Source organism: Herpailurus yagouaroundi, unplaced genomic scaffold, assembly GCF_014898765.1.
Source record: "Herpailurus yagouaroundi ecotype Mexico unplaced genomic scaffold, PumYag 140, whole genome shotgun sequence".
NCBI lineage: Eukaryota > Metazoa > Chordata > Mammalia > Carnivora > Felidae > Herpailurus > Herpailurus yagouaroundi.
In genome coordinates this window covers 2,856,186-2,875,180 of record NW_024412395.1, presented here as the reverse complement: position 1 = coordinate 2,875,180, position 18,995 = coordinate 2,856,186, and the positions used below count along the sequence as shown (strand labels likewise).

Genomic DNA, 18,995 nt, shown 5'->3' with positions numbered 1-18,995 from the left:
GCTTAACTGACTGAGCCACCCAGGCACTCCTGTATTTTTTTTTTTTTTTTTTTCAATTTTAAGTAGGCTCCACGCTGGGTGTGGAGCCCAAATGCAGGGCTCGAACTCACAACCCTGAGATCAAGACCTGAACTGAGATCAAGTTGGACCCTTAACGGACTGAGCCACCCAAGAGCTCCTCCTCAACTATATTTTCCAACTCCTCTGAGTTCAATTTCTGCTGTTGTAGTTTAAATTTCAGGACACACTCTTTTGTTCTCTAAATGTTCCTTTTTGATAGCACTGCCTTCTTGTTGCACAGATACATCTTTTTTTGTCCTTTGAAGACAGCATTCAGTTTTGGTCTTTATTTGCTTTCACTTTTTGTTTTTGTTCTCCTTGCCTTGCTTTATGCTCCAAGCTGCGTTTTTCAGTATGTCTAGTGGTTTGCCAGAAGGCCCTCAGAAACCTGCTTGGATGTGTGTTCATGATTAGGAACGGGGGACTAACGTTGGCTGGAAGCTCTGAGTTCATGGAAGAACTTGCCTACTTTAAATTTCACGTAAGGGGGATCTGATTCCTGACCTTAGGAAACCCCTAGTGCTGGTATCTGCATCTTTTCCCTTCGGCTGAACAAGCCCAGAAAGAAAGTGGAGTCAACATCTCACTTTTTGTCAACAGCGTTCAACTGCCAGGGTTCTGCCGGCTAAAAGGGAGAAGGGGACTGGTAAGTCTCAGCACTCTGCAAATCTGTTTCTGGTATAATACTCCTGGCCCCCCCTTGTGCTACTTGATCTCAGTGGACCATTTGCAGTGTTAAACTCTCCAGGTGCATGCTGGGGTTGGGAAGGGCAGTGCACTGCAAAGTATGGGTAGGGAAGGGGATGCAGGGCTCTGATCCTCTCAAACACATTTCAATCCTGCTTCTGTTTAACCCAGTCTTCTATTCTCTCATTCTTGTGTGTTTATATCTTTCTAAAAAGCCTCTTTGCTAAAAGTTCTATAGGGTTTTGAGAGGACAAGAAATTTAGAAGTGCATGTTCAACCTGCCATGTTAAGTACAAGCTTTGCCCTGCATTTTCATTGATAAGGCTCCTTTGCCACAGACTGATTTATCCTTAAAAGAGAGTCTGGTCTACGGAAAGCTCCACACGTCAGGAAACCCTGTATGGACCCAGCAGCTTATGTTCTCACTATGCTTTAACCTTTATAATCTTTTGTAGACACACATCGGCTCAGTGCAGCCACAGAAACTCTGCTCTATGAAGTGTGACTGCCCATCTCCCACCTCCCAAGTTTTCAAGTTAAGTTTCAGAGCACAGCACATACTTTCCTGCCCATCACCCACCAACTCAGGTTCTATGGCAACACAGTACACTTCTGCTGCTGAATAGGACCCTTACTTAACACACCTGGGAAACTGCTTGTCCTGAACAACAATGCATGCTGGCTGATGAGGAAACAAAAAAAAACCAAATGCAGTACACATTAATGTGCTTACCTAGACAAGCCTGAAGGGTCTGTTAGAAGCAACTTAGGGAGTCTAGGATTAAACTCCACAAAATAGAGAGAACTCCTAAAGTAGTATGCAATGGCTGTTTATAAACTAACCCTCCACAGACTCCTGGATTCTTACCATCCCACAGTCTGGGCTTGGCAAGGCTCTACTGAACAAGCCTGGGGTGAGGTTATTTTGAAAGAGATTAAAAATGTCACAGAAGATGAGAGATTTAGAGTTTGCTACCAGCACAATAGAGAGCCTAATGTTTCTACCAATTATACTCAGAACTAGAGGTGTCATGTGGCACTACTGGGTCTACCTACCCATCTGTGGCAGGCTTCTTCCGGAGGATACTTGGCCGGGGGGACGAGCCCTGGGCCGGAGCATTGGTGCTAGCACTCTGGCTGTGGGTCTGCACCACAGTTGTTGCTGCTGGAGCGGCACTGAATGGACTGCTAATAGGGTTGGCTACAATTGTGGCTCCATCCGCCAATACCACTGCTGGAGGACAGGGAGAGGGCAGAAGAGAACAATGAAGAAAGGGAAACAAAAGCGAACATTACTAAAATGTCACATAAGGCAAAAACAATCAGACCACCAGAATTAGAGTACCCGTGTTATAACTGATTAATTTCAAGAAAGTAAGGTTTAGAGCACAATGTTCATCTGCCTAAAAGCAGATGGCAAAGTGGGAGGTTACTAAGTCTATTGATGCATGATCAGTAACAACTTCTCTTTGCTTTGGAATCATAATTACTAATGAATCAGATAAAATACATAAAGTACATAGTAGACTTCAAGAAATGGTCTCCTACAATTCTTGTGAAATACCATTGCCTCTCAACCCCTAAAAATGATACCAACATATCAGTCCACTTTAATTTTACAACTTTACATACAACTCGGAAGAAACAGCAGAATGAGAACACTGTAGAAAGAAGAATCGGCTTTCTCAACTTTACAGAGTGCTTCGTAACATGTGCAAATGCATATTAGGCTGTTTGTATATATAGTTTCTAATGTTTACAATGACCCTGACAGATAAGTTCTAGGCAATGTTATAAGGAGGAAACTAAGGCACAGAGAAATTACTTGAAACCACCAAGCCAGCAAGAGGCAGAACCAGGATTTTAAACAATTTTTTTTAAAGTTTATTTTTTTTTTTGAGAGAGAGAGACAGACAGACAGACACCAAGGGAGAGAGGGAGACAGAGAATCCCAAGCAGGATCCACACTGTCAGCACAGAGCCTGATGCAAGGCTTGAACTTATGAACTGCAAGATCATGACCTGAGCTGAAACCAAGAGTTGGACACTTAACCAACTGAGCCACTGAGGTGCCCCAGAACCAGGATTTTAAACCCAGTATATCTCTTTCTTCCACACCAACCTCCCTGCAAAAAACTCAAATTACCTGAAGTCTTTCCTTCAGGCTGAGGCTGCTGAGTACCCATTGGAGCAGGCTGGAGTCCCTGTGTGCTGATTGGGGTTGCTGAGTGAATTCCCTGTGTGCCCATTGGTGCCGGCTGTATTCCTGGAGTCCCGATGGGGGCTGGCTGTATCCCCTGTGTACTGATAGGTGCTGGCTGGATCCCTTGGATATGTCGAGCATGAGAAGCATCCACGGTCATCAACTGCATGGGGTTTAGGTGGACTGTGGATGCCACCCCAACGCCAGTCTGGGCTGTGATGGCAGAGTTTGGAGCCTGAGCAGAAACTGAAAATGAGACAGAAAGTGACTATATGAATGTTAGCTCTGATTAGACATAGTCCACATAAAGAGAAAAACACTAAAATGAAAACAGAATTTTCCACTGTAAAATTTCTAAATCCTGTTTTTTTTTTAAGTTTATTTATTTAGTTTGAGAAAGCAAGAGCAAATGAGGGAGGGCCAGAGAGAGAGAGGGAGAGAGAGAATCCCAAGCAGGCAGGGAGCTCGATCCCACAAACCCTGAGAACATGACCTGAGCCTAAATCAAGAATCAGACGCTTAACTGACTAAGCCACTCAGATGCTCCCAAATTCTGTCGTTTTTTGTTTTTTTTAAAAGCACTACATAAAACTCTATATATTGGAGTTTCCCCCCTCATTTCCTATCAATTTGATTTGATCTTGCTGCAGGTAACTACTAGAAATAGCATTAAAAGCAGGAAAGGCAATCATCCATTAAGTTCCAAATGTGAGCTAGGGAACTGTGCTAAATAATTAAAATAAACCTTCTGAAATACATCTGTAGCTCCCAGGTCAAGAATCTTTGCTTTAATTGACAGAACCACCATCACAAGCATTTCTGATAATAAGAACAAACTCTGTAACTTAAAAATGAAAACAACAGCATTCCAGGAAACCACAGAGAAGGGATTTTTCATGTTTCGTGAAAAGAAAAATACAAAAGATGTTTCTTCTCTGGGGTGCCTGGGTGGCTCATGGATGAGCATCTGACTCTTGATTTTGGCTCAGGTAATGATCTCACGGTTCGTGAGTTCAAGCTCCACACTGGGTCAGCACAGAGCCTGCTTGGGATTCTCTCTCTCTCCCTCTCTCTGCCCCTCCTCCCCCCACATGCCCTCTCTGTCTCAAAATAAAACATAAAAAAAAGATGTTTCTTCTCAGTCATCAAAACAATCCTGAAAAAAATATATGCACCCCGTGTTCATTGAAACATTATTTATTATAGCCAAGATATAGAAACAACCCTAAGGTTCCACTGACAGATAAGTGGGTAAATAAAATGTGATATCTATATCTACACACACACACACACACACACACACACACAATTATTTAGCCTTACAAGGAATGAAATCTTGCCATCTGTGACAACATGGGTGGACCCTGAGAATATTCAGCTAAGTGAAGTAAGTCAGACAAAAACAGAAAAAAACTCGCTATGATGTCACTTGCACGTGGAATCTAAAAACAAACAAAACCAAACCAAATTCACAGATATGAAGAACAGATTGGTGGTTGCCAGAGGCAGGGAATGTAGGGTGGGAGACATATGTGAAGGAGTCAAAAGTACAAACTTCCAGTTATAAAATAAATAAGTCACAAGGATGTAATGCACAGCATGGTGACTAGAGTCAATACTACGTTGTACACTGGAAGTTACTAGGAGGGTAGATCTTTAAGTTCTCCTCATAACAAACAATAATTTGTAATTATTTGAGGTGATGGATGTTAATTAATTAGACTTATTATGGTGCTCATTTCATAAATACACAAATATCAAATCATCAGGTGTTGTACACCTGAAACTAAGATATAATGTCATGTCAATTACACACCAATTAAAAAAAGGAAACAATGTAATTTAAGTTCTATAAACCACAGACTGGTTAAAAGGAGATTATTATTATGAATGAGAAAATCACAGCAAAATGTTAGGTCGTATACATTTATAATCATTGCTATATTGCAATTCTTCCCTTGCTGTAAAAGAAAGAAGAAAAAATCAACACCCACCAAATTAGTTTCTTCTTGAGAAGTGAGTGAACCTTTGTTGTTTCTGTTCAGTGATGGCTGTGGTCTCCTGCCTGAACATGCAGTCCAGTCACCACCCCAACCCTTTCAAGGGCTGATCTCATTCCACGTGCAGCATCCTCACTCACACTACACTCCTGTCCACACCAAACCACTCTGTTCCGAGCGCATATTCTGTGCACTTTCTTCACAGACAGAAAAGTGCTTTCCCCCAGTCCCACCGTGGCTCTGTGCTACTCATTCTGAGAGATGCTTTCCAAATGTCACTTCTTTTAGGAAGTCACTCCTGACCTCTAAGCCTACCCTCTCAAAGTAGAAATAACCTTAGCTCAGAAGCAGCCTGGCTTTGCTCAAGCCTTTTTTGTTGGGATTAGCACATTCTCTCCAGTAATGGTTCTTCATATCTTATCTCCCCATGTGGCTCTAAGCTTGATCAAACTAAGATGTTTAAGAGTCAACTTTAAAAATAGAGCCTAGAATAGGACCTTACATACAACAATAGGGTTCAATAAATATTTGTGAAATTAACGCATAAATGAATGAAATGGAAAACATCTCTACAACAAGTGAAATTTCGGGAACAATTTGAGATGGATCAATTACTTACAGAGTATATAGATTATGTGTATATATTCATAATTACATATTTGTATCTACACCTAGTAACTAAATAACCAAAAAGATTCTATCTTTATACACAACCAGAGCCCACGAACTAGTCTAATCTATCATAAACTACGTATTACAGTAATCTCATATTTTGCAAGATCGGAGGCTATTATACACAAATTTTCCTGTTCTCTTCCTGATTTGGAAACATCTGCTTTATAATCATTTACAAAGGAGCCACATGAAAACACAATATTGTAAGCTGGTTAATAAATCATTCCTTCGGCTGTGTCCACCCATGCAAAGATCCACATGTCTGAGAAATAATATATTACCCCTCCTCTGGACCAACAATGACAGCACTGATACTGGAAGAAGTAAGTGCTGTTGACTGGACTACTCATTTTTCTGTGTTTGTACCCATCAGGAGTACTGCAGTGGTAAAAGAAGACACTTGGAAAAATAATAATGTAGAGAAACAGATGGTTGGCAGGATCCCCAATACTTCTGACAGTCCTCTTCTGATGGATGTTTACAAATAAACATTTATATAAAATGATAGTGTCTGCAGAGATGGTTCTAGCTCAAGAGGGGCTCTGCATGCCCTTTACAGTTGGATAGCATTCAGAAAAATACATATTGGTCATGAGTTATCTTTTCCAGAAAGGCAACCATGACTGCACTGTTACAGAAGTATCAACTGGCTGAGGTAGATGAAAAAACTTTAAGTGTTGTTACTAACGGAGACTTAAGAATTCTCAGCATTAAATGTAACACACACACACACACACACACACACACACACACACGAAGTTTACTTAACTGTCAACATGATTCTACCATACTTTTTGCATCCTACTTTTTTTTTTTAACGTTTGTTTTTCAGAGAGAGAGAGAGAGAGAGAAAGAGAAAGAGAGAAAGAACAAGCAGGGGAGGGGCAGAGAGAGAGAGAGGGAGACACAGAATCTGAAGCGGGCTCCAGGCTCCGAGCTATCAGCATAGAGCCTGATGTAGGGCTCAAACTCACGAACCATGGGATCATGACAGGAGCCAAAGTCAGACGCTTAACCGACTGAGCCACCCAGGCGCCCCTTGCATCCTATTCTGACATCAGGTAAACACGTTTTATCTTTATAGGACTGTTAATAAAGAATAGTTAGAAGTTTCTTTTGAACAGATGTTATTACTCTCTCTCCCTCTCTCTGCCCCTCCCTTGCTCGTGCTCTCTCTCAAGATAAATAAACGTTAAAAAAAAAGATGTTATTACTTTGATGTACAGCAAAATAGGACAGATAACTCAGAACATTTCATCAGCTACTTCCCCACATTAAAATAAGCCTTGGAGAAAGTTTTGTGGGGAAAGAAAAAAACAAACAGTAAAAAACCCAAAGCAGAGACTGAGGAACCTGTTTTCAAAGCTATTTAAATTAAACCTGAGAATCTGAAAGTTTTAGACCAATGTTGTCCAATGGGGATGTTAAGTCCATTGCAACTGTAAATTTTCTAGTAGCTACATTAGTAAAGTAAAAAGCAGGCCAAATTAATTTTAATGATATATTTTGTTTAAACCAATATACCCCGAATATTACAATTTCAAAATATAATCACTATAAAATAATTAATAAGCCATTTTACATTCTCTTTCCATACTATGTTTTCAAAATTCAGGGTAAATTTCACTTTTTAAAAAAAAATTTGTTTTTTAAATTTTTTTTTTTTTCAACGTTTATTTATTTTTGGGACAGAGAGAGACAGAGCATGAATGGGGGAGGGGCAGAGAGAGAGGGAGACACAGAATCGGAAACAGGCTCCAGGCTCTGAGCCATCAGCCCAGAGCCCGACGCGGGGCTCGAACTCACGGATCGCGAGATCGTGACCTGGCTGAAGTCGGACGCTTAACCGACTGCGCCACCCAGGTGCCCCAAAAAATTTGTTTTTTAATCTTTATTTATTTTTGAGAGAGAGAGAAACAGAATACGAGCCGGGGGGAGGAACAGAGAGAGGGAGACACAGAATCTGAAGCAGGGTCCAGGCTCCGAGCTGTCAGCACAGAGCCTGATGAGGGGCTTGAACTCACGAACCATGAGATCATGACCTGAGCCGAAGTCAGACCCTTAACCGAGTGAGTCACCCCGGCGCCCCAGGTAAGTTTCACTTTTTAAACATTTTTTAAAATTAAAACATTTTTATTTTAGAGAGAGAGAGAGAGAGAGAGAGAGAGAGAGAGAAAGCGTGAGAGGGGTAGAGGGGCAAAGAGAGAGAATCTTAAGTAGGTTCCATGCTCAGTATAGAGCCCAACATGGGGCTTGATCCCATGACCCCAGGGATTATGACCTGAGCCAAAATCAAGAGCCAGACACTGAACTGAAGCCATCCAGGCACCCCAGGGTATGTTTTATTCTTAAAGCACATCTCAAATCAGATACTGACTTCAATTTTTATCAGGTAAGTTTTTATCAAAAATATTTCATTTGTGGGGCGCCTGGGTGGCACAGTTGGTTAAGCGTCCGACTTCAGCCAGGTCACGATCTCGCGGTCTGGGAGTTCGAGCCCCGCGTCAGGCTCTGGGCTGATGGCTCGGAGCCTGGAGCCTGTTTCTGATTCTGTGTCTCCCTCTCTCTCTGCCCCTCCCCCGTTCATGCTCTGTCTCTCTCTGTCCCAAAAATAAATAAACGTTGGAAAAAAAAAAAAATTTCATTTGTATTTTGATTCAATATAATCTACAGTTTTGAAACAGTAGTTTCATGATCGCTAAATTGTTCCAAACATATTCAAAATTTCTCTAATTTTCATTAAGTAAAACAGAAAAAAAATGAGTTTTTCATTTGTGCTGGGTCCCCATTCAAGTGCTCAATGGCTCCATGTAGCCCTGGCTGCAGTCCCGGGTCACACAGTAGAAAGGCAACACCCACAGTCTGGTCTCTTATGCCTAAAGCAAGCTGAGGGTCTCATGAGAAAAGAAAACACAAACCCTGAGGATTAAGTATTATTTTTTCTGGATTAGCAAAAAGAACACTATTTACAAGTGAGGATGGTGAGTGTTGAGCATAACTGGACTGATATTACAAACACAACAGATATCCCACAAAACAACAGAAGCTCCATAAAAGTACAGCTTTTACCATTTTAACCATACTGCCATTTTAAGATAAACTGTTAACATAATTATCCTCAAGGTGGGATAAAACCATGCAAATATACTAATAAGCAGCAACTTTTTTATAGATCACACAGATGGGATCTAAAACCTTAAAGCCTGAGATTATCGACTTATCTGAATCTGAAAAGAGAAGGTGGAGTAAGAAAACCCATTCTAGAAATACTCACTGGGCAACTTTCACTTCATTGCTTACAAAAACTGTCAAGTTAAAAGTCCCCTAGCAGGGCTTGTACCTGGATACTGTCGGATGGTGGACACAGAGCTGGTGATTGGGGTGTACGTGTGCGCAGCCAGTGGGTATGCAGAAGGTGGGTATGTTGGCAAAAAGTACTGGAACTGAACGGGAACAGACGGTCTATAGGTGGAAGACAGATAATAAGAGCCAAAATGGATCTATTTTCTTCTTCACTTTCAAATGATCCTATCCCCCAGATCATCTTCATACCCTTATATGCCATACCAACATTTCCCCAATTGTGTACCAAATAAACTGTCAGATCAAAGGACACACACCAAGAGAGTAAGATTTTTAAAAATACATGGGTACTATAAATAACCATTATCAACAAACATAAAAATGTACACAGAGTACTAATTACCAAACTGACTCAAAAGAAAAACTCATAATCAACGGTTTGCTCAGCTCAATTCCATTTGAAAGACTCTTAAGTTCAGACTGTTTTTACTGGAAATCTTATCAAACACACATAATACAGATAACCTCAAACTTCTACAGACTGATTCAGAGATGAGAAAAAGAAGAAACGAGATCTAACTTACTTTTTTTTAGCTTAATGTAGTCCTGATACCAAAACTGGACAGGGAGAATAGTAGAAAAGGTAAACAAATCTCGCTCTCTACATCAACACAAAAATTTCTAAATAAAACTCAATAGAGTACTATGTAAAATAAAATACATCATGATCAAATAAGGTTTATCACAGGAAGAATGACCCACTATCAGAATTTCTACTACTGTTTTAGATACTATTAAAAAATTAAGAGGACAGTCATTTGAAGTATCACAAAAGATACACAAAAAATATTTAATAGAAACTAAGATAACACTAAATGTTAACTAGAATAGAATTAAAAAAATACTCCCCCTCCAAATTTTAATCGCATTCAATACTTATGATATAAATACCTAAAAAATAGGAATAGGAAAACACTTGGTTCCTCAACCTGAAAATAGCATCTACCAAAATCTATAATGAAATTTCACAAGAATTCTCATTCAGGTGAGGAATAAGTTAAGAATGTTCACTATCTCTGCTCTATTTAACACCACACTGGAAGCTATAGTTAACGAGAAAAAAATAGGTATGTGAAATGGAAACAAAAAAAAATCCCTCATACACCTACATACGAAATCCAAGAGAATCTACCAGTTTTAGAGCTAACAGATGTGTTTAGCAAGGTGAATGGGACAGAAGACCAACATATTAAAACCTATAAGCATTCCTACACACAAGAACACACAGTCCTCAAACAAGAACACTTAAAAATGATCCAATTCTGAAATTACTTCATAAGCACTGTATGTACCAGCTTTTCACTGGGGAAGAAGAGATACAAATACGGAATGGCGGAAGAAATGGGGTTGAACTAGAAGTATCAACGTGTACTAAAGAATTTTTACAACATCATATACTTCCTACTTCTGTCTGCTAAAAGGGCCTATCATTACAATCCAGTAGCAATGAACAGAGCTACCACCTAGATCCAGATTTCTAAATGATGAAAAGGAGCCAGGTCTCCCTGGGGAAATGGGAGATGCCAGGGCTCAGACACTATTGAGGAGCGTGGAGTATCTTGTTACAATGGAAAGTAAGGAAGGGCTAGAATGAATGGGACATGACAAAACCCACAGGAACTGGTCTCAAGAAGCTCCCAGAGAAAATCTGAGCATCAAAACAGAGGACAGCAAAGGATTATAATAGTGAATAGACCAAATCCATGAGCGCATGCTGATTTAAAAAAATAAGATGCACAACAAAACAAATAAATGGGTGTAAGTAAGAGAAAACTTATTTACCTAAGCATGTCAACTGACAAATGTGGAAGAAATGACTGTTAGAAAAAGTCACTTTTTTGCAACCATCATACTGCAAGCATCAAGTGATTCAGCCAAACATCAACAGATGCTAACACCACTGAGACGAAGTTTACTGAGGAGCAGGGTATTTACAGTCTCAAGTATTTCCACACGGATCAGTGGTTTACAAAGGAGAAAAATATACCTTTATGGAAAAATCTGGCAACCACCACCTTCATTACATAACCAGCATTGCCATGGCTAATGGTGAGACACAAGGGCGTCATAAGCTCTCTGCTGCGGTGACAGTGAGAAGAATGCATCACCTAAGTGCTATTTGCTCCAAAAATGCATAACCTGAATCTAATGATGAAAGTATCCAACAGGCCCAAACTGAAGAACATTCTACAAAAACAAATGGCCTGTCCATAGTCTTAAAAAATGTCACTGAACGGGAATGGAAGACTTAAGAATCATTTTGGGTAATTGCACTGTGGTTATGAGAAGGTCTCTGTTCTTTGGGGCTGAAAAGGAAAGTACTTAGGGAGAAAGGGTAACGATGCTGCAATCCATGCGGTCAGACTGCCTCAAAATAAATCAAACACAGAAACACACCAAACAAAAAAAGCAGATACTAGCAGAATATCTATCAAAAGGAGAATAGCTAAATAAACACAGCACATTTTCACAAAATGAAAAAATAAATTGTACAACATATTATTTTCAGGAGCAAATTTGAAAATAAGTGTATATATACTATATTGTGAGACATTTTGTTACTGAAAAATCAAACCAACTAATGACACAATGGGGCAGTGTAACCAGCACATTCTCTCCTACCTATTGTCACTTCGGGTTTCCATGGCCACAGGATTTGGAGAGGCCCGATGACCTGAAATGGGAATCAGGCTACTCCTCTCCGCAGGGTAATCAGGCTGGATCCGAGGAGAAGTGTGTGTGATCTGCTGAGGCACCACCTTAGCTACAAATGCAAAATCCAATCACATTACCTCTCATATGCTTTTATTGGCATGCCAAAACATTCTTGGCCAGCAACAATCTTAAGAATGCAAACAGTAATAAGAAGCCTGGCTTTTTAGTTTTCATAATAAAAGAAGAGGAGTACATAAAATTCAACTGAATTATTTCAATCCAATACTCCACTGATACATTCATATATTTATTTGTCAAACAGGGTTCAACATCATCAGTACTTTAACAAAAATACCAGTAATCAGGTCCTTTCCCCTAGACCTGGCTTCTTGGAGGCCTTTTTTTTAAAAGGAGAAAAAATTTTAATTAGGAAAAAAAAAAAAATCAACAAGATTTTGAATACAGACATGGCAAAGATCTTAGCTTCTACTTAGCAGAGAGAGAGGGAGGGAGAGACAAACAGAATCCCATGCAGGCTCTGCACTAACAACACAGAGCCTTGATGTGGGGCTTGAACTCACAAACCGTGAGATCGTGACCTGAGCCAAAACCAAGAGTCAGATGCTCAACTGACTGAGCCACCCAAGCGCCCTGATAATCACTTTCTTAGGTCCTCTGAACATCCTGTGATTTTACATAATGCTTGTTTTAGAAAGAAATGCATAATGCTCTCTTTTTTGTGAGAGACAGCGCGCACACGTGAGAGAGAGAGGGAGAGAGAGAGCGAGCGAGCGAGCGAAGAGCAGAAAAAGAGGGAGAGACAGAATCCCAAGCAAGCTCCATGCTGTCAGTATAGAGCCTGACTCGGGGCTCAAACTCACGAACCATGAGATCATGACCTGAGCCAAGACTAAGTTGGATGCTTAGTTGACTGAGCCACCCAGGCGCCCCTCCATAATGCTTTACAGCAAAATCAAGATGACTACATACGGTTTTCAAATCTAATGTGAGGCTCAAAGTTTGCTCTCCTCTAGTATTTGCAATCAAGTTTTGTTTAGAAGGTACAGCTGAACTGGGACCTACTTTAGTGTTCTTACAGACCTGTTAACTCTATGTGAGGGAATTTGGAAAGGAGAGCTGCAGGCTACATCAGAGAGACAGAAGGACAGCTACCATCCGTGTAAGACCCAAGTCACAGCAGTGACTGGCACATAAACACTGGTGACAAGGATGATGCCACTACATTAGCCAAAGTGCAGTGCACTGAACACCGACAGTAAGCAGCACAAACCCACCATGATCCCCAGCTATTTCCCAAGGGAGGCAGCTGGAGAAATTTCTGCAGGAGGATACTGGAAAGCCCAGTTCAACCACTGATGATGACATCTAATGGCTAATGAACGGAGAAGCTGGCATGACACATCTTCCACTGGTGGTAAGGAGGGGGGAGCAACCAAGCCTTGTTTTCCCACTGTGCCCATAAAAGGTAGGAGAAAAGAATGCTTCGAATAGGAATGCAGTTGTCATTAGGAGAGCAGCTAACCACTGGTTGGTAAACCATACACACACCCATAAATTTATTGCTGTACCTTTGTTTCTAATTAAAAAAAGCTACAGGGGCTCCTGGGAGGCTTAGTCGGTTAGGGTTCATCTTTGGCTCAGGTCATGATTTCACAGTTCATGGGTTTGAGTGCTGCATTGGGCTCTGTGCTGACAGCTCAGAGCCTGAGGCCTGCTTCAGATTCTGTGTCTCCATTCCTCTCTGCCCCTCCCCCCACTCTCTCTCTCAAAAATAAACAAAACATTCAAAAAATTAAAATAAGCCACATATTCTCAATTATCTAAAAACCAAAACACAACACAACAAAACAAAAAAACACCCAAACACTTCAGGAAAAACATAATGCAAAAATCATAAGTTGAACATAATGCCACCTCCAAAGAATCCCTGGTTTTCTGAATGCTGTGATCATCCGATTCTGCTTTTTATAATTCCAACACCTCTGTCATATGTAGGCCAGAGCATGGAGAAAATAAAGACAGTATTCTACTGGAAATGAGCACTCCTTAAAGGCAGAAACTATGCTCATGGTTAATTAGGCTTTTCTTCCCCCTGACTCAACACATTTCTATTAGTAAAAATGGTTGAATTCAGTATTTAATCTCACCTGGAGAAAGCAAGTGTGACTTGGAAAAAGCTGCTTAAGTGATTTTAATATATCCCTTAAAACCCTACTTGAAAACCAATGCTGTAGGGTTAATATCAGGTTTCCTTTCTCAACTGAGGTACCTCTGCACAGGGATCATCTAGTAATGTAACAGGAAAGTATTTGGCTTACCGTAAATAAGGAAAAGAAAACTAGAATATGAGCCTAGTGGGACTTAGACGAAATCAGTCACATTAAGTAGCAGATGTTAAATCTGGACACTTCTGTCAAATGATTTTATCTAGAATTTACGAAATGGCTAAAAATCAAAGATTAAACAGCTGGGAGATGTAGAATACTGCCCTGTAACTTAAGACAGGTAAAAAGTTAATTGTTTTAGCCAAATGAATGCACATATTTCTTTCTCCTGGTACTCTGAGTTTACTTCCACAGTGTGACCGCTTGGGAAGATACAGTGACATTAACAGGACCTAATCTCTAAATAACTCTTTACAGAGAGGATTCAAGATGAAACCAGAGAGCCCCTATAGGGCACACTGTCCTCTCTTTACTGGTCTAACTTTCTTCGTAGCTATAGATATGCTAGTGAGGCTCTTGACTATAAAGATGGCAAGAATAAACCTGGATCTGTTGTTACAGTGCTGAGGAGCCACAATCAGAAAATGGTGTGAGGTGACAATATGGAATAAGCAACGTTCTTTTCCAATAAAAGTGTATCAATGCTAAAATCATACCCTCTGAAGTTCTTTTCAAAGGAGGGAATTAAATTCAGAGGGGTGTGAAAGAAGTATGGTCTCTCCAACGCCAAGATGCAGTGAGCGGTAACGTGAGAAAAAGGCAGTAGCAGTGTTTTTTCACTGCTAAAAGCCTACTGTGGGACTTACTACCAAGTTAAGGACTGGCGTGGCCAAATTATCTAAGGGAGGGGGAAGGACTTCCTGGGTCCCACCATCATTCCGGAAAAGTGTCCTCCAAGTTTTCCCAGAGGAATGTGAAGCTGTCTGACGTGGGAAGGAAGAAAGGAAGGAAGCACAGAGGGAAGGAACACTGGAATGTAGCAGTAGGGAAGCCATTCTTCCGTGTCTGCTCACCAGACTTCTGCCAGGTAAGTATGTCAGTGTGTCATCTCACAGAAAGCACTCTTCCAAAAGTTTATGAAAAACATGGCAGCTGTCCCATGTCTCTGGGAATAAACAGTAAAATGACATGCTTAATTTCATACAACCAAATCAAAGCTAACCCTGGAAACTAAACCTGGGGCTTGTGAATTAAACAGAGCAGTGCTCTGCCTCACAGGTCAGTCTCCGCTTTGGAAGCTGTGACGGTGAGACCTCAGCCCCCAGGACAGGTGTTGGCAGCCTGTGGGCAACTCCCGCCTGATGCTGGTTCTGTATGGCCCATGGGCTGTACATGGGTTCATACTTTGTCATGGTGGGGCGGGGAGGGCAGAAATCAAAAGAAGAACATTTCATGACACATGAAAATTATATGAAATCCAAATTTCTGTGTCCATAAAAAGACTGAACTATAGTCACACTCATTTGTTTACATATTATCCACAACTCAGCAGTTGTGACACAGACCTATGAAGCTTACAAAGCCTAAAATATTTATAATCTGGCGCTACACAGAAAGATGCTCGATCCCTGCTTTTAATGATTAAAGTTTGGCTGCCAGAAATGTTTCAAAGATTTTTTCTTCTTCTTTTTTAAAAATTTCTTTAATGCTTATTTTTGAGAGAAAGTGAGAAAGAGCATGAGCGGGAGAGGGACAGAGAAAGAGGGAGACACAGAATCTGAAGCAGGCTCCAGGCTCCAAGCTGTTAGCAGAGAGCCTAATGCGGAGCTCGAACCCACAAACCATGAGACTGTGACCTGACCCAAAGTCAGATGCTTAACTGACTAAGCCACCCAGGTGTCCCACATAGATTTGCTTCTTAATATTCAAGGCATATACAAATTTAAAAGGGGAACAAAGCTTAGAAGAAATTTTATGACGGTTGTGAAGTATCTTGAGGTAGCAGTCAGATGAGAACCTAAGGTAATCAACTTGAGGGTTATCACCCTTCCTGCTGTGCATCATCCAGAGATTTTTCCTAAACAATTCAGCCGTGTACAAGTTCTCTTCATTCCAGATCCGTGCTTCTTTCCTGTTTTTCCTGTGAATCTTGTCTATGTCTGTGAAGTTAACTTATTTCTTAATAGGTACACACAGAAGAGGTAAAGTCCGATGAATGAGGAAGTCAAAGCTGTGTTAAAATAACGTTTACTTTGAGCTCTCAAACATTATTATCCTCTTTTTCCCCCTTACTCTCAATGCCAAATCTGTATGACAAAGACATTTAAGAGTTAAATTCAGCATTGCCTTGAAAATCAACAACAATAATTAGAAAAAAAAAAAAACAACCCTACCAATACTAGCCTTGTATATGAAGACCTGGTCAGAGGGGCAGAAAAATCCCTTTCAAGCTCTGTGTGAAGGTTGCAGGACACTTACCGACTGGGATGTTTGAGGTGGTCACAGCGGTAGCATGGGACGAATGTGAGGGCATTGTCATGGTAACAATTGTACTTGTGGGAGCTTGTGTGTGTGACACAGAGCCTGAAATTGGAGAAAAAAAACCTTTTCAACAATGATCTCTTTACACACACTACAGATTCTCCAAAACCTGACAAAAGGTCTTAGGAAAAGATAAGAAAATTCTTCTAGCCTATTCGTTTCCTCTGACTGAAGCTGAGAAATGAAAAATTAACTCAACACTTAAGACTCACACTTCACTAGCAGGAGAGCAGGGCTGCCAACTTACCGGCTGTAGTCGCTGAAGGAATGGTGTTGGTTGCCAAAATAGGTGCTACTGTGGCCGCAGCCACTGGTGTACCGGTGCTGAAGATAGTTTTCTGGCGGGGGGAGATCCACAACACAGTTATAAACAAGAACAGCTCAACCTCAATGCAGTTAAAAGCAATTGCTGCCTTCCATACTGCGAGGTTCTTATCAAGTTTTGCACAACTCTGGTTTTAACCCACAGCCTACATGGGTGGTTTTGCCTCTGGTTTTACCTGAGCCATGGTGTGAAGCTGCTGTTTTGGTGTCCCTAATGCAGGATGAGATGGCAGTGTGATTCTTGTTGTTACATCCCGTGACTGGGCAGGACGCTGAATGCTAATTGCTGCAGATGGTGGATGCTGGATAGACAAAGTTGGCCGACTGAAAAGGGAAGAAAAGACATTGTGACTTCTAACTTGCCTCTAGACTCGATGCAGGCGGTCAAGGCCATTTACTTTTTTTTTTTTTTTTTAATGTTATTTTTGATAGAGAGACAGTGTGAGCAGGGGAAGGGCAGAGAAAGAGAGGGAGACACAGAATCCGAAGCAAGCTTCAGGCTCTGAGCTGTCAGCACAGAGCCCAATGTGGGGCTGGAACTCATGAATCGCCAGATCATGACCTGAGCCAAAGTTGGATGCCCAATTGACTGAGCCACCCAGGAGACTCCATTTACTATCTTGTACTAGACCACTGTCATACAGTTGTATTTTTTGTAGGTCTGTAAAGTGTACAGATGAACCTAGGACATAAATGGCCTGTTAAGTTTCTCTCCTGAAAGTCCCATAAACCTCATTTCCAAAGGTATCAATATGCACCATGAACCAAATCAATTAATTCTTAGTCCTTCTCAGTACTCTCAGTGTAGCTAATCAACACTCTAGGACAATCTTAGGTAAGCATTATTATAATCAATACACTTCACTCTGCAGACAAAACTGGAGATACACACCAAGGTTTTTACATTATGAGGGAGGATTACAGACAACCTCGATTAACAGCAGCCTATGTCAGGGCCCTTGAAGCACTGACCTGCTCCCAATTTTGTATTATTCCTTTCCATGTCATTATTAAAGTGTTAGTTATGAGTGCCTAATGATGAAAGGGATATCCACACAGAGAGCAGATCAAATTAACTAGCAATAAGCTATTGAAATTCCAACAGTGGCAGGAGAACTTGACATTATAACAAAGTTGGCATCTCAAGTCAGAGGGGGAAGAATGGACTACTTGATAATAAATGATGTTGGGAAGACTAGGTAGCCATTTGGAAAAAATAAAATTGGATCCCTGCTTCACACATTACACCAGGATACATAGGAAAAGGATCAAAGATTTTACAAGAAATTTAAAAAAAGCATGTGAAAAAAAAAAAGAATTCTTTCATAACTTTGGAGTGGAAGAGAGTTTTTTAACTACTAGAAGCTTTGAAAATCCAAAACTTATAAAAAGATCAATAAATTTTACTCTGTGAATAAGCAAACCTACATAGAGCAAAACATACTATAAACATAGTCAAAAGACTCATAAATGAAAGTGTAATCTTAATATACTAAGATCTCCTTGTAGTCAATGAGAAAAATAATTCCCCAAAAGAAAACAAGCAAGGGATACGCACAGCCAGTTCCGTTTCACTAACAGAAAATGCAAACGGCCCCTTAATAAAGAAAAGATGCTGGCCCCCACTCATAGGAAGAGAAATGCAATTTAAAATACACTGAGACATCACTGTTCACCTATCAGAATGGCCAAAAAAAATCCCCCAAATGGACAGCATAGGAAACAAGGTGCAAGGAAACAGACACTTTTTTTTTTTCAATATATGAAGTTTATTGTCAAATTGGTTTCCATACAACACCCAGTGCTCATACCGAAAGGTGCCCTCCTCAATACCCATCACCCACCCTCCCCACCCTCCCACTCTCCATCAACCCTCAGTTTGTTCTCATTTTTTAAGAGTCTCTTATGCTTTGGCTCTCTCCCACTCTAACCTTTTTTTTTTCCTTCCCCTTCCCCATGGGTTTCTGTTAAGTTTCTCAGGATCCACATAAGAGTGAAAACATAGGTATCTGTCTTTCTCTGTATGGCTTATTTCACTTAGCATAACACTCTCCAGTTCCATCCATGTTGCTACAAAGGGCCATATTTCATTCTTTCTCATTGCCACATAGTACTCCATTGTGTATATAAACCACAATTTCTTTATCCATTCATCAGTTGATGGACATTTAGGCTCTTTCCATAATTTGGCTATTGTTGAGAGTGCTGCTATAAACATTGGGGTACGAATGCCCCTATGCATCAGCACTCCTGAATCTCTTGGGTAAATTCCTAGCAGTGCTACTGCTGGGTCATAGGGTA

The 18,995-nt window shown here is 40.6% G+C and overlaps 1 protein-coding gene across 10 annotated transcripts in view; it reads right to left on the bottom strand.

Annotated features, from left to right (window-relative positions):
* Nucleotides 1-18,995, bottom strand: part of SAP130 (Sin3A associated protein 130) — an 81,597-nt gene that overhangs the window by 35,788 nt on the left and 26,814 nt on the right. For 7 of the 10 annotated variants that reach the window (XM_040474709.1, XM_040474713.1, XM_040474712.1 and 4 more), the window contains 7 exons: nucleotides 16,871-17,018; nucleotides 16,618-16,708; nucleotides 16,308-16,412; nucleotides 11,611-11,752; nucleotides 8,966-9,087; nucleotides 2,894-3,196; nucleotides 1,804-1,981 (listed from right to left, as the gene is read on the bottom strand). In XM_040474709.1, the coding sequence (XP_040330643.1) occupies nucleotides 1,804-1,981; nucleotides 2,894-3,196; nucleotides 8,966-9,087; nucleotides 11,611-11,752; nucleotides 16,308-16,412; nucleotides 16,618-16,708; nucleotides 16,871-17,018 (1,089 nt within the window). The remainder of the gene's footprint in view (nucleotides 1-1,803; nucleotides 1,982-2,893; nucleotides 3,197-8,965; nucleotides 9,088-11,610; nucleotides 11,753-16,307; nucleotides 16,413-16,617; nucleotides 16,709-16,870; nucleotides 17,019-18,995) is intronic. The other 3 variants (XM_040474711.1, XM_040474708.1, XM_040474715.1) reach the window with 2 other exon arrangements.